Source organism: Gymnoscopelus braueri (genome assembly GCF_963280865.1).
Source record: "Gymnoscopelus braueri genome assembly, chromosome: 9".
In the NCBI taxonomy this organism is placed as follows: Eukaryota; Metazoa; Chordata; class Actinopteri; order Myctophiformes; family Myctophidae; genus Gymnoscopelus; species Gymnoscopelus braueri.
The window spans coordinates 48009252-48032098 of NC_137610.1; the positions used below are offsets into that span (position 1 = coordinate 48009252).

General features: G+C 44.4%; 3 protein-coding genes across 3 annotated transcripts; all 3 read left to right on the plus strand.

Moving 5' to 3' along the window:
* Positions 1 to 4852: 4852 nt before the first annotated feature.
* On the plus strand, positions 4853 to 5773 carry LOC308092353 (protein adenylyltransferase FICD-like; the record flags this gene model as incomplete). Its single annotated transcript, XM_080438203.1, has 1 exon — positions 4853 to 5773. The coding sequence occupies one exon, from the start codon at positions 4853 to 4855 to the stop codon at positions 5771 to 5773; it is 921 nt and encodes a 306-aa protein (XP_080294329.1).
* A 194-nt stretch (positions 5774 to 5967) lies between these two features.
* On the plus strand, positions 5968 to 11582 carry LOC308092354 (heat shock protein HSP 90-beta-like; the record flags this gene model as incomplete). Its single annotated transcript, XM_080438204.1, has 3 exons — positions 5968 to 6069; positions 6104 to 7210; positions 10929 to 11582. The coding sequence occupies 3 exons, from the start codon at positions 5968 to 5970 to the stop codon at positions 11580 to 11582; spliced, it is 1863 nt and encodes a 620-aa protein (XP_080294330.1).
* A 3386-nt stretch (positions 11583 to 14968) lies between these two features.
* Positions 14969 to 17149, plus strand: LOC308091227 (heat shock protein HSP 90-beta-like; the record flags this gene model as incomplete). Its single annotated transcript, XM_080436671.1, has 1 exon — positions 14969 to 17149. One exon carries the CDS (start codon positions 14969 to 14971, stop codon positions 17147 to 17149), a length of 2181 nt encoding a protein of 726 aa, XP_080292797.1.
* Between the last annotated feature and the right edge of the window lie 5698 nt (positions 17150 to 22847).

The following is a 22847-nucleotide window of genomic DNA, read 5'->3' on the forward strand; positions in this document are numbered from 1 at the left end:
ACTTGACCACAGCAAAACTGGAACGTACTAGGAATCTACTGTGCTTGGAACGTGACGTATATGACCTCTCCTTTTTGTGTATATCCTCCTTGAGTGAAACCAGGAAATGTGGTCAACGTCAACCCCATCGCGCTTAAAGGAACAGACATGTATTTATTCACCACAGCTCATATGGCAGATGGCTACCATGAGTTTAACTCTAATAAATCATGTAAAACGCCCTCGTCGGGCAGGGCAGAGAGCTAACAGTCACGCTTTGCGTTAATGTGCTAAAACAGAATCGAAAGCAATAGCCTAGCCTGCAAGTGCTGTGTAGCCTACAAGTGTAGGTTAACAAACGTAACATTTTTTACTTCTGGTTGGTGGACTTAAAATGTGAGTGACATTGACTTGACTATAGGTTCCGTGACGAATAACAAATAGGCCTACGGTATAATGAAAACCAATGTAGAACCAGGAATCAGGAATACGTTTTACACAAAATGATAATAAAAAATAAATCATAAAGTGTCCAAATAATAATAATGTAATAATAATAATAATTATTATTATCATCTTACTTCTTACTACTATATAATTGACAAAAGCTCCGAAAGTTCGTCCGGGGTAAGCAAGCACAGGATCACTCCATTTGCCCCGAAACTTGCCACAGACTGTTGATCAGAGCTATGGCTATATTTTAGGCATCTTACCCCACCTCGATCTGTGATCAGACTCTCGGCTTGATTGATTCTCTGATTTGCCTATCAGACCCTTTGCCTGATCTGGCAGGTTGCCATAGCAACCAGATACAGGAAGTCTGACCTCTTTATCACATGACCGAGGTCGGGACTAGAGGTTAGGGCCGCAAAGCAAAGCGGGGAGGGAGGAGAGGGGATGTAACCTCGCGTCACCAGTCTTTCCACCTCGGAGGAAAGCCTGGTCTGCGATACTAAAGACCCATATGATCCGGTCTAGGCCACGCCTACTGAAAAAAAAAAAAAAAAAGAATCCTCTATCCGGATTGTCGCGATCCGGTTTTGCGGTGCCGCTTTGTTTTGGTTCCCCAATCCCTATTTAAATGGAATAGAATTTCCCCGTGGGATAATACGGATAATACAGACGTTAAATAGTCTCCGGAAAGTACATTCACATTTATATTTAAAAAATAAGCTAAACTACGCCGCATCAAGGATTTTATTAGGACGGACCTATTTTGGGGTGAGTCTGGGGTGGGTCTTTCCGGATTGTCGCGATCCGGTCGGTTGATGATGCGAATGACGCGCCCGGTGACGTAGGGCTACTTCCGCTCCCGACCGGATCATACTGTATACCCGAAAAGGAATGCTGCCCAGGCTAGAGAGGATGAGAGGAGCCGAGAGGAGAAGAGAGGCCAGAGGGGCCGGACTTCGCATGACGTGTGTGCAGAGTGACTAGGCCAAGTAAGTAAATAGGGAAGAACTTGACAATACAATGTGGGCAAGGATTAAGAGGATGATGATGTGAATCTGTTACACACACCACTAAAGCACGAGGAGGAAATTGACTATTTAGAAGGGATGACAGAGGAAATGTTTGGAGACTATGACGAGTGGTGGTTTAAACAATGGTGCAATAGAGCACCGAAGTCTGACGTAATTTACACATCTTACCTGGGTCGCGGTTTCCCCACCCCGTTCTGAATTCCCATAGACGTGTTTAATATCGCGTCAAATAAGAACTGTGTTCCAAATATAAACAAATGATTTGACTCTTATGGATATTAAGCATCAACTGACGGTGAGAAAACGCTAATGTTACTTCCGCCAAATTAGTAAAATTTTCGCCAGAAACTGACTGGAAAACCAGAAGTCCATCTACTACATCACAGGTGAGAGCAAGGAGCAGGTGTCTCACTCTTCATTTGTGGAGCGCGTGCACAAACGTGGCTTCGAAGTGGTGTACATGACAGAGCCCATCGACGAATACTGCCTCCAGCAGCTCAAGGAGTTTGGCGGTAAGACCCTCGTCTCTGTCACCAAAGAGGGCCTGGAGCTCCCCGAGGACGAGGAAGAGAAGAAGAAAATGGAGGAGGACAAGAGCAAGTTTGAGAACCTCTGCAAGCTCATGAAAGAGATTCTCGACAAGAAAGTCGAGAAGGTGACCGTGTCCAACAGACTGGTCACGTCTCCCTGTTGCATCGTGACCAGCGCTCACGGCTGGACGGCCAACATGGAGCGCATCATGAAGGCCCAGACCCTCAGAGATAACTCTACCATGGGCTACATGGCGTCCAAGAAGCACCTGGAGATCAATCCGGACCACCCCGTCATGGAGACACTCAGGCGGAAGGCTGACGTCGACAAGAACGACAAGACCGTCAAAGACCTGCTCATCCTGCTGTACGAGACGGCCCTGCTGTCGTCAGGCTTCAGCCTGGACGACCCCCACACGCACTCCAACCGCATCCACAGGATGATCAAGATCGGCCTGGGCATCGACGATGACGATGCGACCGCGGAGGAGGAGGCCAGTTCCGCAGCCGCCGTCTCAGACGTGATCCCACTGCTAGAGGGCGACGATGATGACTTCTCTAATATGGAGAGAAACTGACTGTTTTAAATATGAGTGACTGACAATCATAAACGATACAGAGCCACCCCCCTGACAATATCGCCGAGACAGTTTGTTTATTTTTGGACCACAATTCTTATATGAGACGATTCTATGATGACCCAATGTTATTCTCCATAGAGAAATTACTTTACGAACCTGGGGATGGACGAGTGACGTCAGGACTTCTGTACTCTATAGTGGTGGTGTCTTAGAAGGGATGACAGAGGAAAGTTTGGAGAGTTTGAACACCCTGACATCTGATGAGTTTTGGACTCTGTCTGGACCAACCTCAGATCAGGCCTCAGATCTAGGGCCTAGATGTGAGGGCCGCGACGGAAAGATGATGTGACGACGGAAAACTAGATGCGAGGACATCTAGTTATTATTATTACTAATAATAATGATTATTATTATTAGTGATTATTATTAGTATTATTAGTATTATTATTACTACTAGACCAAGACCGGTGCACGTTGGGCCTACTCGGAAACGATGCAAGTTGGGAATGCATGCCCCACCCAGTTTTGTAATGCCTGTTATACACGTTGGCCTACCTGATGTAACCATCTGTCTGTCTGTGTCCCTTTTATGCCCATATATGGAGATCTCTGTGTCTGTCTGTCTGTCTGTCTGTGTTCCTTTTACGCCCATATACTCTGTCTGTCTGTCTGTGTCTGTGTTTCTTTTATGCCCATATACGGAGATCCATGATGTCATGCAGTATATGCCCATGGGTATGCCCATACATGGGCATATTGGTTGGATCGGCACTTTGGGACAGCTGGATGTCCACAATATATGCCTATATATGGGCATGTCGTGAGATCGGTGGTTCTGGACAACCGACCGACTCAACAGAGTGCTCTCTGGTTGTTCTCTGTTGCACAGAGCACTCTGAAAACTGAGCAGATTCTCAGAGCGTATTTCCGAACGCAGTCATTATCTGTAGAGGGCGCAGAAAACCCTGTCCCACTCATTTCAATGAACTTTGCTCACCTAGCGCATGCTTTCATTCTGAGTATGCGTCAGCGTCACATCACTGAGGTTACAACGCATTTGCTTGTCCTTTTCGCGTCTACGTCTCAAACTCCCTCCATGTCTGTCTGTCTGTCTGTCTGTCTGTGTTCCTTTAATGCCCATATACGGAGATCCCTGATGTCATGCAGTGTATGCCCATGGGCATGCCCATACATGGGCATATTGGTTGGATCGGCACTTTGGGACAGCTGAGTCGAGCCCATTGGTCGAGCCATGAACTGTCAGACTTGCAGTACCAGAGATGGCCACTTGTCAACTTTTGCTTCACAAAGCCCTCCCGGTCTTGGGGGCTTGGTCACCACATAACCGCTGGCAGCTATGTGCCAATAACGGTGTTAGCTTGTCATTAGCATTACTATTGTTTCAGCTGAAATTCAGTGGACCCGACCCAGTGCAATTTAAGAGAGTAGGCTAATGTGTGCAGATAAGTATGTCCAAGTCACCATCTTAAATCACAGACTGACAGCAGGGAAGATTAAGTGAAACTCCACAAATCTCTTGTCTGTGTTGTGTCTGTCTCTCTCCCAATATGGCCAAATATGGAGACGACTGACTTCATAGTGATGACATCATATTTGACTGACGTCAGCCTGGCCTTCAAGGACTGCACTAAGTACTCTACAACCTCTATGTATGTGAGTGTGTATGCCTGTCCTTCACTCGTGCCCAAATATGGAGTTCAACCACACTGACTTCATCAATAGACTGTCGCAGTCAGATTCTGGAAGTAAACGTCACATTCCTTTCCTTCGTGAGGATTTCATTATCAGCTATAATGTCAAAACAATAGACTTACCACTATGATCCTGGTTGTAAAATGGTGCTATATGCTCCTGTAGAGGCCACACGTCTGAATGCAATCACTCTAGTTTTTAGAAAAACATGTTTAACTAGCGACCTCACAGATAAATACTCCACTACCCTCAATGCTAAAGCGTAACATCTGGAAAAATTGACATATCTGATTAGACATTAGTCTTGCCCAAATATGGAATTCCACACAGCTCCAGACTGGCCTCCAAGTACTCTGAAAACAGTTACTGCACTAGTACAACGCCAAATTAAGGACTTTCCTGCACTAATTGGCGTTGTTTGACAACGGTTTGTGCTGTGTGTGATGTCAGATCAGAGCTCGGTCAGACTATATAATGTCGGCAATCACTGTTATCATCTCGTTGGCTTTTGTTGGACTTGACCTTTAATTGCTAGCAACTTGTTCAAGATTCGGAATATTCCATAATGTCTGAACCCATGCACCAAGAGGAAGAGGTTGAGACCAAGGCCCTGCCTATCTCACCTTGTCATGAGAGGGCTCTGGTGAGCAGAGACCGCACCATCCCTCTGGTGGAGGAGATTGACCAAGATACCAGATTTGGTATCATCGACAGCAAAGTGCGCAGGCTTATGTCCATTCCCAAGGGTAATTCTGCCCTCCGACGGGTAATGGAGGAAACCTACTACCACCACATATACCACACAGTGGCCATTGAAGGTAACACATTGACTCAATTCGACATCCGCCAAATCATTGGGACGGGCTATGCCGTACCTGGCAAGAGCCTGCAGGAGCAGAACGAGACCATTGGCATAGATGCAGCCATGAAATATATTAACACCACCCTGCTGTCTAGAGCTGGAGACATCACCGTCACAGACATCTTGGAGATCCACCGCAGAGTGCTTTTCTACGCTGACCCTGTGGATGCAGGGAGGCTGCGCACCTGCCAGGTGCGAATGTTAGTAGGCCAACATTTTCCACCCCACCCTCAGGATCTTGACCGACACATGCAAGAACTGGTCGAGTGGCTCAACTCTAAGGAGGCCCTTCAGCTGCACCCTGTTGAGTATGCAGCACTCGCCCACTACAAACTGGTGTATGTACACCCCTTTGTCGATGGCAATGGGCGCACATCACGGCTGCTAATGAACCTGATACTCATGAAGGCACGGTACCCACCCATTACAATTCGCAAAGAACAAAGTACTGAGTATTACGCAGCTCTGGACACGGCCAACAAGGGTGATGTTCGACCTTTCTTTCGTTTCATAGCCCAATGCACCGAGATCACTCTGGACACACTGTTGATCGTTACTCCTGAGCATGAGGGAGTACAGTGTCAGTATGTATTTAGCCCATGGTGTAGGCTACATACATACTGACACTGTACGTTGTTTCTCAGAGGAATGAGGAACCCTACCACCCCATCGCCATCGTGGTCATCTTGTTGTTTTTGGATGAAAATGAAGAGTGGATGGCATCAAGTAATTAATAAGAATGGATTAAAAAGATTGGAAAATAAAATAAATACAGGCTGCAGATGCAAAAAAAAGTTTTTGCTTAAGTTCTTGCTAACATGCCACTTGCAAAGGACTTGCTGCACCCATCCATCCCCCGTGGAAGAGCAGAGGAGGCACAGAAACGCCTTGTTCAGAGTCCCAACTCGTACTTTATGGAGGTGAAATGTATCCTGGATGTTATAAGATTACCAGTGTTCAGCCACGCCCAGACGGTGGTCGTTTACAGTCAAGGTTGACACCAGTGAGCCCATTGGCCGTGGGACCAAGGTGATCCTGCACCTGAAGGAGGACCAGGCGGAATACCTAGATGAGAAGAAGATCAAGGAGATAGTCAAGAGGCATTCCCAGTTCATCGGTTACCCCATCACCTTGTTTACGGAGAAGGAGCGCGACAAGGAGATCAGCGACGACGAGGCCGCTGATGAGGAGGAGAAGGCTGAGAAAGAGGTGAAGGAAGTTGGTGACGACAAGCCCAAGATCGAAGACGTGGGCTCAGACGAAGAGGAGGACTCAAAGGACGACAAAGACAAAAAGAAGAAAAAGAAGATCAAGGAGAAGTACATCGCCCAGGAGGAGCTGAACAAGACCAAGCCCATCTGGAACCGAAAGCCTGATGAGATTACCAACGAGGAGTACGGAGAGTTCTACAAGAGTCTGACCAATGACTGGGAGGACCACGTGGCTGTCAAGCACTTCTCTGTGGAGGGCCAGCTGGAGTTCCAAGCTCTGCTGTTCATTCCCCGCCGCGCACCCTTTGACCAATTTGAGAACAAGAAAAAGAAGAATGTCAAGCTGTACGTCAGGAGGGTTTTCATCATGGACAGTTGTGATGAGCTCATACCAGAGTACCTGAACTTTGTGCGTGGTGTGGTCGATTCTGACAACCTGCCCCTCAACATCTCCAGAGAGATGCTGCAGCAGAACAAGATCCTCAAGGTGATCCGCAAGAACATTGTCAAGAAATGCCTGGACCTCTTTGAAGAGCTGTCTGAGGACAAGGAGAAGTACAAGCAATTCTATGAAGCCTTCTCCAAGAACCTGAAGCTGGGCATTACCGCCGACAATCAGAACCTTAAGAAGCTGTCTGAGCTGCTACGCTATCAGACCTCCCAGTCTGGTGATGAGATGACCTCCCTCAAGGAGTACGTCTCCCGCATGAAGGAAAACCAGAAGTCCATCTACTACATCACAGGTGAGAGCAAGGAGCAGGTGTCTCACTCTTCATTTGTGGAGCGCGTGCACAAACGTGGCTTCGAAGTGGTGTACATGACAGTTTTTCATGCTAACAAACAGTCGAAGGTTAACTCTAATGTAACTCCTCAAGAGAGGCTGGCTTTGGCCAATTTAGCTAAAGATGAGACAATTGTTATACGTAATGCTGACAAAGGTGGTGCGATAGTGTTGTTGAATAAAACGTCTTACAGAGCTGAAATTACAAGACAGTTGAGTAATAGTGACTTTTATACACCTTTAAGCAGTGACCCTACTGCAAAGTTCGCACAAGAAATAGAGGTTTTTCTTAAGAGGGCACTGGACGACCAATTCATCTCAAAAAATGAATATGACTTCATGTTTCAAATACATCCTGTGCGACCTATTTTTTACTCTCTTCCTAAAATACATAAGAGTTTGGTTGAACCGATTCCGGGCCGTCCTATAGTAGCAGGAACTCAGTCTTTGACTGAACCTATGTCCAAATATATAGATCTACATATTAAACAGTTGGTAGCTAAGCTTCCTTCTTTTGTTAAAGATACTACAGACTTTCTAAACAAATTAGATTCGGTTCAGAACACCCTTAACTCAGATCTCCTGTGTACTATGGATGTGGCTAGCCTGTACACTAATGTCCCTCATAAAGAAGGGCTCGAGGCCCTGACTTATTTTTTGAACCAGAGAGAGGCTAAAACTCCCCCTACTGATTTTCTCACTGATCTGACTCGACTTGTGTTAAACAAAAATTATTTCAAATTTGAGAACTCTTATTATTTACAGTGTCAAGGGGTGAGCATGGGAAGTCCCTGCTCCCCCAATTATGTCAATTTATTTATGGGAAAATTTGAGGGTGACTTTGTGTACAATAACAATCCTTTTTCTCCTTGGTTAAGATGTTGGTTTAGATATATTGATGACGTTTTTTCATTTTTTCTGGGTCAGTGGAACAGTTGGAGGAGTTTAAAGGAGCTACACCATGAATTTAAAAAAAATATTTGATATTTAATATCATATGGTGTATGTCCCTCAAACCTTTTTCAAAAGGTTTGAGCCTAAATCATCACTCAGATATACTCATCCCAAGTCAATTGTCTCTGGCTTATACAGCACTTTCAGCTGCAATACCAAAACGTCCTCTTGGGCAGGGGGGGGCTACTGAGCAATTCTGTCTGTTAATAAAAAATAATATTAAACAAAATTATTAAAAAAAAAAAAAAAAAGGGGGGAAATTCTGCATAAAAAGAAGCATCTAAGAAAAATACAAAATCGAAAAAAAAACACTTTGAACATTTTTGAACAATTCCACCAAGTGTTTGAGGTGCCTGTTTCACCCACTTCCGGGGGGCGGAGCCAAAATCCGAGCCCGAAGTATTTGTTCGTAGACCCCCACTTAGGGGGGGTAGAAAAAGTTTCGGAGCGATTCGGGCACTTTTCATTTAACATTGGGTTTGCCATCAATAATGTTTGTGACATCATAAACATTTCCATTCTGAGATCGCCTGTTCAGACACGCCCATTCTGGAAATCCATGAAATGAGAAGGAATGATTGAATTAAAAAAAAAAACATTTTTTTGGGTACAAGAGACACTGGGTACCCCAAAAAATACAAAAAAACAAGAAAAAAGTGATTTTCATGGTGTAGACCCTTTAAGGTTTATATTAATTCTAGAATGCCATCGATATCCTTCACTTTAGAGTCTAGTAGAGAATCCGTGTCATTCTTGGATGTATTAGTACAGAGAGAGGTAGATAAAATTTCTACTTGTGTCTACAGAAAACAAACTGATAGAAACAATTATTTACATTTTTCTAGCTATCACCCGTCAGGGTTAAAGAGAAGCTTACCTTACAGTCAACTATTGAGGACGAAAAGAATCTGTAGTACTGACAGTGCTTTCGAAAGACAAGCTAAGGACTTGTGCGATCGTTTCAAAACTAAAGGTTATAGTGATAAAGTGCTAAGTGTTAATGTACAGAGAGCTCGAGAGAAAGAGAGGTCTAGCTTGTTAACTCCAAAACCTGCTCGTGCAGGGGAGTCAAAGATCGTTTTGTCCACTACCTATTCCCCTTTGTGCATTGATATTAAGAATTCTGTGAAAAAATACTGGTATGTGTTATCGAGTGATCCTAATGTGGGTCATGTTTTCAAGGAGCCCCCCATCTTTGCACACAAACGTGCCAAAAATTTGAGGGACTCTTTAGTGAGGGCAGACTGTTATGTTCCACCACAGCATTTTATGTCAGATTTGCCTACGGGCAACTTTCCGTGTTACAACTGTGTTCATTGCAATGCAATGATCAGAGGGAATCATGTATTGCATCCACATTCAGGAAAAAAGATTGATGTTAAAAGCATTATCACCTGTAAAACTAAGTTTGTGGTCTATCTACTAAAATGCCCTTGTGGCCTTTGTTATGTGGGTAAAACCAAAAGAGAACTTAAAGTTAGAATTTCAGAACATAAAAGTAATATTAGAAACAAGGATGAAAAATCACCTGTTGCTAGACATTTTAATGCGGTGGGACATGAAGTCTGTGCTTTAAGGTTTCAGGGTATTGAGGCAATATTGCCCTTAAAAAGAGGTGGGGATCGTGAAAAACTTCTATTGCAACGAGAGGCATGGTGGATACACTATCTCCAAACGGAACACCCTAAAGGTCTAAATGAAGAACTCTTATTAGGTTGTTTCTTATAGTATTTATTGTGTGTAAAACAGACAGAGCATTAGCCTGGTAAACCCTCCCTCCGGAAATCTCATTTCCATTTGATTCCAGGAGTGAGTCTGGCATGAAGGCTTGTATGGGCGTTTCTAGTGCATTACCAAATAACCGAGCCAATCAGCGTCCTCGCTCATTGTTTTGTGATTGACAGCGGGGGTAGGCCAATCAGGTGGAACCCGAGTGGTTCACACGTCATTAATCAATACACCTTTCATACAAGCTGCTCATTAACATCAAAGACAAACCAATTACTCCTGGTGATAATCACTGCAGCCTAAAGTGGCTTAATTGGACATCAAAGGGCCACTTGGACATCAAAGCTACTTTACTCCCGCCCAGCTCCAGCCCACAGCCAAATTGCCCATATAGGTCTGCAGGCCAGACTCACTCCTGAAATAAAATACAAATGAGAATTCTGGAGGGAGGGTTTACCAGGCTAACAGAGCATACCACTTGAGAGGGAAATTAGTTTATTTTGTAGAGCAATGAATTGATGATGTGACAATGAACGATTAATGCCTCTTTTTCAAGTGACATTGTGTATACTTCGGTATCTAAAAAATGTGTTTTACATTTTTTATAAATGTGCAAGTCTTGAATGAAATCTGAGTTTGTCTTTATGAAGGAGTACTGAGGGACTCGCACAGACTAGGGTTGTAAAACTGCCGCTTTACTGCTAAAAAATCATGTTCTAGGTAATAAGTATTTTTTCTTTCTTTCTTTTTTCTTTTTTCTATATACTTTTTTGTTTTATGGTGACCCTTGTGTTAAAAAATGACTGTTATCAAATGACTGTCTTATTTTGTTGTTACCCGGACCGCTCTGTGCGTTGCACCAAGGTCCCTTTATAAGTGACACAAAAACAATGTGTTGGCATATACGCTGAAGAAGGCCTCTGGGCCGAAACGTCCGGTTTTGACGCTGTGTGCTGGGGAGCTATGAGCTATTAAATAAATATCCTATATGGATTTAAATGAGTGCTGGCATTCCTTTCTATGAACTGTATCTGCCTGAGCCGTGCACCCTGTACTTTGGTACTTCGAAAACTCGTCTTGAGTGCTTGCTTCCTTCCTTTTCAAGTACATGACAGAGCCCATCGACGAATACTGCCTCCAGCAGCTCAAGGAGTTTGGCGGTAAGACCCTCGTCTCTGTCACCAAAGAGGGCCTGGAGCTCCCCGAGGACGAGGAAGAGAAGAAGAAAATGGAGGAGGACAAGAGCAAGTTTGAGAACCTCTGCAAGCTCATGAAAGAGATTCTCGACAAGAAAGTCGAGAAGGTGACCGTGTCCAACAGACTGGTCACGTCTCCCTGTTGCATCGTGACCAGCGCTCACGGCTGGACGGCCAACATGGAGCGCATCATGAAGGCCCAGACCCTCAGAGATAACTCTACCATGGGCTACATGGCGTCCAAGAAGCACCTGGAGATCAATCCGGACCACCCCGTCATGGAGACACTCAGGCGGAAGGCTGACGTCGACAAGAACGACAAGACCGTCAAAGACCTGCTCATCCTGCTGTACGAGACGGCCCTGCTGTCGTCAGGCTTCAGCCTGGACGACCCCCACACGCACTCCAACCGCATCCACAGGATGATCAAGATCGGCCTGGGCATCGACGATGACGATGCGACCGCGGAGGAGGAGGCCAGTTCCGCAGCCGCCGTCTCAGACGTGATCCCACTGCTAGAGGGCGACGATGATGACTTCTCTAATATGGAGGAAGTGGATTAAGCACCACAACCTCAGCCCTTTCGGCTCACTTTTTGAGCGGTGCAACCGCTCCTATAAGAGGGTTTAGGACCCATTCGTGGTGAAAGTTTTTCTTTCCGTCGTGAAAATGTGTCTTTCGCTGTAACGCCATGCTGTGGAAAACACGGGCTAAACTTTGCAGGACGTGCTGTGATTGACAAGCAAGACACATGATGAAATTAACTTCAAACTTCGCAGACGCGCTGTGATTGGCTAGCGAGACGCATGATGAAATTAATTATAATTTAAAAAATGTAAGCACGTCACTTCGCAGGACGTGCTGTGATTGGCTACCGAGATGCATGATGAAATTACTCATAAATAGCACCGCTCACTTCACACTGGGTGTGATTTTTCAATTTAGACCTGGTTCTTCCCTGTAATTCCAAGCGGGAAAACCTTAGTGATTGGTGTTTAAAAGAAGGGAAAAGCTAAAAAAAAATCGGTGTTATCTGTTGAAAGAGAATATTAAAAACGGTAATAAATTAAAATATAAAAAGGAGGGGGGAAAAAGTACCTCCGGGGTTGGTCAGCACAAGATCACTCCACTTGCCTCCAAACTTGCCACAGACTATTGATTAGTGCTCTGGCTAATACTTAGGCTTCTTTCCCCGCCTTCAGTGTACTTACATATTGTACAGTTAATATAAAACTACATTTTAACATTTTAGCCACAGCAGCTTTTCTTCTTTTTGGCCGCAGCAACTTTTGTCTGGCCGCTAGGACCCCCACCCTACTCCGCATCTCCATATATGGCCATATCAGTTGGATCACTGGTGCAACGTAGCTGTGATGTAGCTGATCGGGCCTAGATGTGAGGGCCGCGAAGCCATGAAACTTCGATACACACATGCGTCTCCTCATGCCTAACAACTTTCACACTCTGACTTTTGACCTCTGACCTTTAGATCTCCCACCATTTTGAATTATATGAAAAACTGTAAAAAAATCTCCTCCTGGGATATTTGAGCAATCTGCACGAAACTTTCTACACATGAACTTTGGACCAACAGATTTATGGGACTGGATTTTTTTTAAAGTGAAAACATTAAGCTTTTATGAGCCAATGAATATTGCAGTTTTATGACAATTATTCATCTGCCCCTAACACTTACATGCAGACTCGCATTTGTTTGAAACTTTGCAGTAATGTAGAGGGTCATTCCAAGTATCACTGAAACTAATCTTACTCCAATTGGTCAAAGGGGGCCGCTATAGCAATTTTTTGAAAATGCAAACTATAAACAGCTAAAAGTCATGCCTCGTTTGGCCGACAGCCGTGAAACTTGCTTACAAATGTGCCTTGACTCATGAGGAACACATCTATTACTTTGACCTATAAGCTCCGCCCTTAGATTGTCCGCCATTTTGAGCAGTTTGAAAAACACTTAAACCTGTGTTTCTGCAGTGATTTTTGAGCAATTTGCATGAAACGTTCTACATGTACTTTGGACCTATGCCGACAAAAACTTTAGTCGCTGATTTTCCATAAATGAAAAAATTAAGCTTTTATGAGCCAATGAATATTGCAGTTTTATGACAATTATTCATCTGCCCCTAACACATACATGCAGACTCACATTTGTTTGAAATTTAGTAGTAATGTAGAGGGTCATTCCAAATATCACTGAAACCAATCTTACTCCAATTGGCCAAAGGGGGGCGCTATAGCAATTTTTTTTAAATGCAAACTTTAAACAGGCAAAAGTCATGCCTCGTTTGGCCGACAGCCGTGAAACTTGCTTACACATGTGCCTTGACTCATGAGGAACACATCTATCACTTTCACCAGTAAGCTCCGCCCTTAGATTGTCCGCGATTTTTTGCAGTTTGAAAAACACTTAAACCCAGGATTTAGGGTTAGGTCTGTTGGTCCAATGGCTGATTGCTTAACCATCTGCCTTGCAGAGTGCTCTCTGGTTGTTCTCTGTTGCACAGAGCACTCTGAAAACTGAGCGGATTCTCAGAGCGTATTTCCGAACGCAGTCATTATCTGTAGAGGGCGCAGAAAACCCTGTCCCACTCATTTCAATGAACTTTGCTCACCTAGCGCATGCTTTCATTCTGAATATGCGTCAGCGTCACATCACTGAGGTTACAACGCATTTGCTTGTCCTTTTCGCATCTACGTCTCAAACTCCCTCCATGTCTGTCTGTCTGTCTGTCTGTCTGTGTTCCTTTTATGCCCATATACGGAGATCCCTGATGTCATGCAGTGTATGCCCATGGGCATGCCCATACATGGGCATATTGGTTGGATCGGCGGTTTGGGACAGCTGAATCGAGCCCATTGGTCGAGCCATGAACTGTCAGACTTGCAGTACCAGAGATGGCCACTTGTCAACTTTTGCTTCACAAAGCCCTCCCGGTCTTGGGGGCTTGGTCACCACATAACCGCTGGCAGTTATGTGCCAATAACGGTGTTAGCTTGTCATTAGCATTACTATTGTTTCAGCTGAAATTCAGTGGACCCGACCCAGTGCAATTTAAGAGAGTAATGTGTGCAGATAAGTATGTCCAAGTCACCATCTTAAATCACAGACTGACAGCAGGGAAGATTAAGTGAAACTCCATTCATTTGTGCATGTGGGCATCTTTCTTTAAATTCCACAAATCTCTTGTCTGTGTTGTGTCTGTCTCTCTCCCAATATGGCCAAATATGGAGACGACTGACTTCATAGTGATGACATCATATTTGACTGACGTCAGCCTGGCCTTCAAGGACTGCACTAAGTACTCTACAACCTCTATGTATGTATGTGAGTGTGTATGCCTGTCCTTCGCTCGTGCCCAAATATGGAGTTCAACCACACTGATGTCATCAATAGACTGTCGCAGTGAGATTCTGGAAGTAAACGTCACATTCCTTTCCTTCGTGAGGATTTCATTATCAGCTATAATGTCAAAACAATAGACTTACCACTATGATCCTGGTTGTAAAATGGTGCTATATAATATGCTCCTGTAGAGGCCACACGTCCGAATGCAATCACTCTAGTTTTTAGAAAAACATGTTTAACTAGCGACCTCACAGATAAATACTCCACTACCCTCAATGCTAAAGCGTAACATCTGGAAAAATGTACATATCTTAGACATTACTCTTGGCCAAATATGGAATTCCACACAGCTCCAGACTGGCCTCCAGGTACTCTGAAAACAGTTACTGCACTAGTACAACGCCAAATTAAGGACTTTCCTGCACTAATTGGCGTTGTTTGACAACGGTTTGTGCTGTTTGTGATGTCAGATCAGAGCTCGGTCAGACTATATAATGTCGGCAATCACTGTTATCATCTTGTTGGCTTTTGTTGGACTTGACCTTTAATTGCTAGCAACTTGTTCAAGATTAGACGGAATATTCCATAATGTCTGAAACCATGCACCAAGAGGAAGAGGTTGAGACCTTTGCCTTCCAGGCAGAGATCGCTCAGCTTTTGTCCCTGATCATTAATACCTTCTATTCCAACAAGGAGATCTTCCTCAGGGAGTTGATCTCCAATGCCTCCGATGCCTTGGACAAAATCCGCTATGAAGGTCTGTTAGATGCCACGAAACTGGACAGTGGCAAGGAGCTAAAGATCGACATAATCCCCAACCCAGCTGAGCGCACCCTGACCCTCTTCGACACCGGTATCGGTATGACCAAAGCTGACTTGATCAACAACCTGGGTACGATTGCAAAATCTGGCACCAAGGGCTTCATGGAGGCACTGACAGCTGGAGCTGACATCTCCATGATTGGTCAGTTTGGTGTTGGTTTCTACTCTGCTTACCTGGTGTGCGACAAGGTGACCGTCATCACCAAGCACAATGACGACGAACAGTATGCCTGGGAATCCTTGGCCGGAGGCTCGTTTACAGTCAAGGTTGACACCAGTGAGCCCATTGGCCGTGGGACCAAGGTGATCCTGCACCTGAAGGAGGACCAGGCGGAATACCTAGATGAGAAGAAGATCAAGGAGATAGTCAAGAGGCATTCCCAGTTCATCGGTTACCCCATCACCTTGTTTACGGAGAAGGAGCGCGACAAGGAGATCAGTGACGACGAGGCCGCTGATGAGGAGGAGAAGGCTGAGAAAGAGGTGAAGGAAGTTGGTGACGACAAGCCCAAGATCGAAGACGTGGGCTCAGACGAAGAGGAGGACTCAAAGGACAACAAAAAGAAGAAGAAGAAGATCAAGGAGAAGTACATCGCCCAGGAGGAGCTGAACAAGACCAAGCCCATCTGGAACCGAAAGCCTGATGAGATTACCAACGAGGAGTACGGAGAGTTCTACAAGAGTCTGACCAATGACTGGGAGGACCACGTGGCTGTCAAGCACTTCTCTGTGGAGGGCCAGCTGGAGTTCCAAGCTCTGCTGTTCATTCCCCGCCGCGCACCCTTTGACCAATTTGAGAACAAGAAAAAGAAGAATGTCAAGCTGTACGTCAGGAGGGTTTTCATCATGGACAGTTGTGATGAGCTCATACCAGAGTACCTGAACTTTGTGCGTGGTGTGGTCGATTCTGACGACCTGCCCCTCAACATCTCCAGAGAGATGCTGCAGCAGAACAAGATCCTCAAGGTGATCCGCAAGAACATTGTCAAGAAATGCCTGGACCTCTTTGAAGAGCTGTCTGAGGACAAGGAGAAGTACAAGCAATTCTATGAAGCCTTCTCCAAGAACCTGAAGCTGGGCATTACCGCCGACAATCAGAACCTTAAGAAGCTGTCTGAGCTGCTACGCTATCAGACCTCCCAGTCTGGTGATGAGATGACCTCCCTCAAGGAGTACGTCTCCCGCATGAAGGAAAACCAGAAGTCCATCTACTACATCACAGGTGAGAGCAAGGAGCAGGTGTCTCACTCTTCATTTGTGGAGCGCGTGCACAAACGTGGCTTCGAAGTGGTTTACATGACAGAGCCCATCGACGAATACTGCCTCCAGCAGCTTAAGGAGTTTGGCGGTAAGACCCTCGTCTCTGTCACCAAAGAGGGCCTGGAGCTCCCCGAGGACGAGGAAGAGAAGAAGAAAATGGAGGAGGACAAGAGCAAGTTTGAGAACCTCTGCAAGCTCATGAAAGAGATTCTCGACAAGAAAGTCGAGAAGGTGACCGTGTCCAACAGACTGGTCACGTCTCCCTGTTGCATCGTGACCAGCGCTCACGGCTGGACGGCCAACATGGAGCGCATCATGAAGGCCCAGACCCTCAGAGATAACTCTACCATGGGCTACATGGCGTCCAAGAAGCACCTGGAGATCAATCCGGACCACCCCGTCATGGAGACACTCAGGCGGAAGGCTGACGTCGACAAGAACGACAAGACCGTCAAAGACCTGCTCATCCTGCTGTACGAGACGGCCCTGCTGTCGTCAGGCTTCAGCCTGGACGACCCCCACACGCACTCCAACCGCATCCACAGGATGATCAAGATCGGCCTGGGCATCGACGATGACGATGCGACCGCGGAGGAGGAGGCCAGTTCCGCAGCCGCCGTCTCAGACGTGATCCCACTGCTAGAGGGCGACGATGATGACTTCTCTAATATGGAGGAAGTGGATTAAGCACCACAACCTCAGCCCTTTCGGCTCACTTTTTGAGCGGTGCAACCGCTCCTATAAGAGGGTTTAGGACCCATCCGTGGTGAAAGTTTTTCTTTCCGTCGTGAAAATGTGTCTTTCGCTGTAACGCCATGCTGTGGAAAACACGGGCTAAACTTTGCAGGACGTGCTGTGATTGACAAGCAAGACACATGATGAAATTAACTTCAAACTTCGCAGACGTGCTGTGATTGGCTAGCGAGACGCATGATGAAATTAATAATAATGTAAAAAATGTAAGCACGTCACTTCGCAGGACGTGCTGTGATTGGCTACCGAGATGCATGATGAAATTAATAACTCATAAATAGCACCGCTCACTTCACACTGGGTGTGATTTTTCAATTTAGACCTGGTTCTTCCCTGTAATTCCAAGCGGGAAAACCTTAGTGATTGGTGTTTAAAAGAAGGGAAAAGCTAAAAAGAAATCGGTGTTATCTGTTGAAAGAGAATATTAAAAACGGTAATAAATTAAAATATAAAAAGGAGGGGGGAAAAAAGTACCTCCGGGGTTGGTCAGCACAAGATCACTCCACTTGCCTCCAAACTTGCCACAGACTATTGATTAGTGCTCTGGCTAATACTTAGGCTTCTTTCCCCGCCTTCAGTGTACTTACATATTGTACAGTTAATATAAAACTACATTTTAACATTTTAGCCACAGCATCTTTTCTTCTTTTTGGCCGCAGCAACTTTTATCTGGCTGCTAGGACCCCACCCTACTGCGCATCTCCATATATGGCCATATCAGTTGGATCACTGGTGCAACGTAGCTGTGATGTAGCTGATCGGGCCTAGATGTGAGGGCCGCGAAGCGGCCCAAACCTCTAGTTATTATTGAGGGTTCGAGGCCTATCAGGCCCGAAACCTCTTTGAAACTGTTGGCTTTCTTCTTCCGCCGTTTTTGCAGTTCTGGCCTAACCGTGCATACGCTTTTTTGGCTTTGCCAAACGGCTAAGAAACGAAACTCACAACTATTGGCCAAAGGGTGGCGCTATAGCACTCAATTGACTTTGAACAGGGACAACTCATGCCCTGTTTGACCTACAGCCATGAAACTTCGATACACACATGCGTCTCCTCATGCCTAACAACTTTCACACTCTGACTTTTGACCTCTGACCTTTAGATCTCCCACCATTTTGAATTATATGAAAAACTGTAAAAAATCTCCTCCTGGGATATTTGAGCAATCTGCACGAAACTTTCTACACATGAACTTTGGACCTACACCAACAGATTTATGGATTTATTTTTAAGTGAAAACATTAAGCTTTTATGAGCCAATAAATATTGCAGTTTTATGAAAATTATTCATCTGCCCCTAACACATACATGCAGACTCACATTTGTTTGAAACTTTGCAGTAATGTAGAGGGTCATTCCAAGTATCACTGAAACCAATCTTTCTCCAATTGGTCAAAGGGGGCCGCTATAGCAATTTTTTGAAAATGCAAACTATAAACAGCTAAAAGTCATGCCTCGTTTGGCCGACAGCCGTGAAACTTGCTTACAAATGTGTCTTGACTCATGAGGAACACATCTATTACTTTGACCTATAAGCTCCGCCCTTAGATTGTCCGCCATTTTGAGCAGTTTGAAAAATACTTAAACCCAGGATTTAGGGTTAGGTCTGTTGGTCCAATGGCTGATTGCTTAACCATCTCAGAGCAAGCTGGGGAACAATAGCCTGGGTGAGGGGGGGAAGAAGAGGAAAAAAGGGGAAGGAGGGGGGAGGAGAAGCTGTGGGGGAGGAGGAAGGGGGAGCTGTGGATCGAAAGGTCACCAGTTCGATTCCCGACCGGAACATCTCTCTAACCCACCCAAAGTCTTACCAAGTGATATGAATCTTTCAAATATAATTTAATTAGTGACACAAAGAGGTCAGTGTCTTGTTGAGATTGCCATACAGCCAAGCAGTTATATTTTGTATTGTTAAATACTTTACTGTAGTGATATTTTGTATCACTTTGTATGATGAACAGAGCTGAATTATTATGGACTGATCTTTATATGAAGTTTGTGACAGATTATATAGTCTTGTGCTACTGTGTGTGTGTGTGTGTGTGTGTGTGTGTGTGTGTGTGTGTGTGTGTGTGTGTGTGTGTGTGTGTGTGTGACTCAGTCCATAATTATCATAATTATAGTGTATGCATATATATATATAAATATATATATATATATATATATATATATATATATATATATATATATATATATATATATATATATATATATACACCATATTATAATTATGGACTGAGTTGTATGCAGCGTGTAGCGCGCACACACACACACACACACACACACACACACACACACACACACACACACACACACACACACACACACACACACACACACACACACACACACACACACACACACACACACACACACACACATACACACACACACACACACACACACACACACACAAAAGCAAATATATTTGCTTGACTGCTATTTTTACAGATATCTTTGGTAGAAACAAGTCAAAAGTACAGCTGTAGAAAGTGCAGTATTATTGCAAAATATACACATCTTCTTTTCAAACATACAAAGACATGAATGAAATAATTGCTATTAAACTCTGCTTTACTGGAAAAGGGCAAGGTTTCAGCTCCATTGGAGCCCCTTTGATGTCATAGCAACTTGCAAGCAGAGTTCACCATAAGTTCAGCTGTAGCCCAATCAACACACCTGTGCTTGAAAAAAAAAAGATGAGAGAAGCTGGAAGGAACGCTTGCTGGTTGGTTGCAGAAAAACGAATCAGGTGTCTCCAAATTCTTTATCTCCACCTCCATCTTTTCCCCAGCTAATTAGAATCGAGCATTTCCATTAAATGGAAATGAGGAGGTGTGATTTGAAAACAGCAGTCAATGAGAGTGTAGCTTTCCCATCTTATGGGGGAATTAGGAAATGCTGAAGCATGATTGCACGTTAGGTAACCAGACTATCCCTCTCCCGGCACAGAGCTAAGGCTTCATGGTGTCTGTTGAAGATCGTAGACTCTTGCCTTCTGCCATGAACGGAGCCCCTGTATCACTAACACTAAGATCAGTGGTTCACAAAGTATTTACCAATAGAGAAATGTGATGTCCCCTCTGTACCAAAACTAGTGAAAGTAGCCGATCTACAAGCTCACAAAGCGTTGCTATCAAAAAAGTTGTGAGATTGTAGATCGGCTATTTTCACAATGAAGTACGTCATACATTGAAATAACTACTCTCAAATAAGCATTTCATGTTATATTTTGACTGCCAGAGTTAAAACCTCGTTCATAGCTGCCCTTGCCAGCGATTTTCGTGTTTTTTTGTTTTGTTATATTGTTATTTAATTTACATATAGAATGTCTAGCTGGACATTTGAATCGTTTTGATCGTTCCACCACTAGAGAGCAGCACATAGCCAGCTTGATCAGCTCGCTGACACACTCGCCCCCCCCCCCCCCCCCCCCCACACCCACTCAAACAGTCAAATACAGGAAACCGGATGTGAAGTGGTCTCAGATTCTCTGATCGGCGAAAATTACGATGTGATACACGACGGGGATGACTGTTCGTCACCCAGACCATAGATTATAGAGGGGGAGGTCTCCGATCGTTTTTTATACCGTGTGAAAAACCGTGTATTTCCCTATTATGGCCGAAAATGACTGGGGAAAAAAAAAATGAAAACCGGAAACGGAACCCAAGTCATGAAACCGGATGCAGTGGTGGGTGAAGTAAGTGGAACCTGAAACTTAAAGTGATTCATTACAGAATAGCGTGATCAGAGCATAAAGATCAAAAAAGACCATAGATCGCATTAATGCGATCTTGGCGGCCAGGCGCGCTATTTATTAGATCGCATTAATGCGATAATGGCGGCCTATGATTAACAATTGCACACGTATTCATTGTTACAGTCATGTTGTGTGAAATTCAATTGAAATAAAGTCTGCATGAGGTGGGACTTGATCTGGCAACCCTGTGGTTGCAAGGCAGATGGTTAAGCAATCAGCCATTGGACCAACATACCTACTGTAACCCTAAATCCTGGGTTTAAGTGTTTTTCAAACTGCTAAAAATTACGGACAATCTAAGGGCGGAGCTTACTGGTGAAAGTGATAGATGTGTTCCTCATGAGTCAAGGCACATGTGTAAGCAAGTTTCACGGCTGTCGGCCAAACGAGGCATGACTTTTGCCTGTTTAAAGTTTACATTTTCAAAATATTGCTATAGCGCCCCCCTTTGGCCAATTGGAGTAAGATTGGTTTCAGTGATATTTGGAATGACCCTCTACATTACTACAAAGTTTCAAACAAATGTGAGTCTGCATGTATGTGTTAGGGGCAGATGAATAATTGTCATAAAACTGCAATATTCATTGGCTCATAAAAGCTTAATTTTTTTATTTATGGAAAATCAGCGACTAAAGTTTTTGTCGGCATAGGTCCAAAGTACATGTGTAGAACGTTTCATGCAAATTGCTCAAAAATCACTGCAGAAACACAGGTTTAAGTGTTTTTCAAACTGCTCAGAATGGCGGACAATCTAAGGGCGGAGCTTATAGGTCAAAGTAATAGATGTGTTCCTCATGAGTCAAGACACATTTGTAAGCAAGTTTCACGGCTGTCGGCCAAACGAGGCATGACTTTTAGCTGTTTATAGTTTGCATTTTCAAAAAATTGCTATAGCGGCCCCCTTTGACCAATTGGAGAAAGATTGGTTTCAGTGATACTTGGAATGACCCTCTACATTACTGCAAAGTTTCAAACAAATGTGAGTCTGCATGTATGTGTTAGGGGCAGATGAATAATTTTCATAAAACTGCAATATTCATTGGCTCATAAAAGCTTAATGTTTTCACTTAAAAAGAAATCCATAAATCTGTTGGTGTAGGTCCAAAGTTCATGTGTAGAAAGTTTCGTGCAGATTGCTCAAATATCCCAGGAGGAGATTTTTTACAGTTTTTCATATAATTCAAAATGGTGGGAGATCTAAAGGTCAGAGGTCAAAAGTCAGAGTGTGAAAGTTGTTAGGCATGAGGAGACGCATGTGTGTATCGAAGTTTCATGGCTGTAGGTCAAACAGGGCATGAGTTGTCCCTGTTCAAAGTCAATTGAGTGCTATAGCGCCACCCTTTGGCCAATAGTTGTGAGTTTCGTTTCTTAGCCGTTTGGCAAAGCCAAAAAAGCGTATGCACGGTTAGGCCAGAACTGCAAAAACGGCAGAAGAAGAAAGCCAACAGTTTCAAAGAGGTTTCGGGCCTGATAGGCCTCGAACCCTCAATAATAACTAGAGGTTTGGGCCGCTTCGCGGCCCTCACATCTAGGCCCGATCAGCTACATCACAGCTACGTTGCACCAGTGATCCAACTGATATGGCCATATATGGAGATGCGCAGTAGGGTGGGGTCCTAGCAGCCAGACAAAAGTTGCTGCGGCCAAAAAGAAGAAAAGATGCTGTGGCTAAAATGTTAAAATGTAGTTTTATATTAACTGTACAATATGTAAGTACACTGAAGGCGGGGAAAGAAGCCTAAGTATTAGCCAGAGCACTAATCAATAGTCTGTGGCAAGTTTGGAGGCAAGTGGAGTGATCTTGTGCTGACCAACCCCGGAGGTACTTTTTTCCCCCCTCCTTTTTATATTTTAATTTATTACCGTTTTTAATAT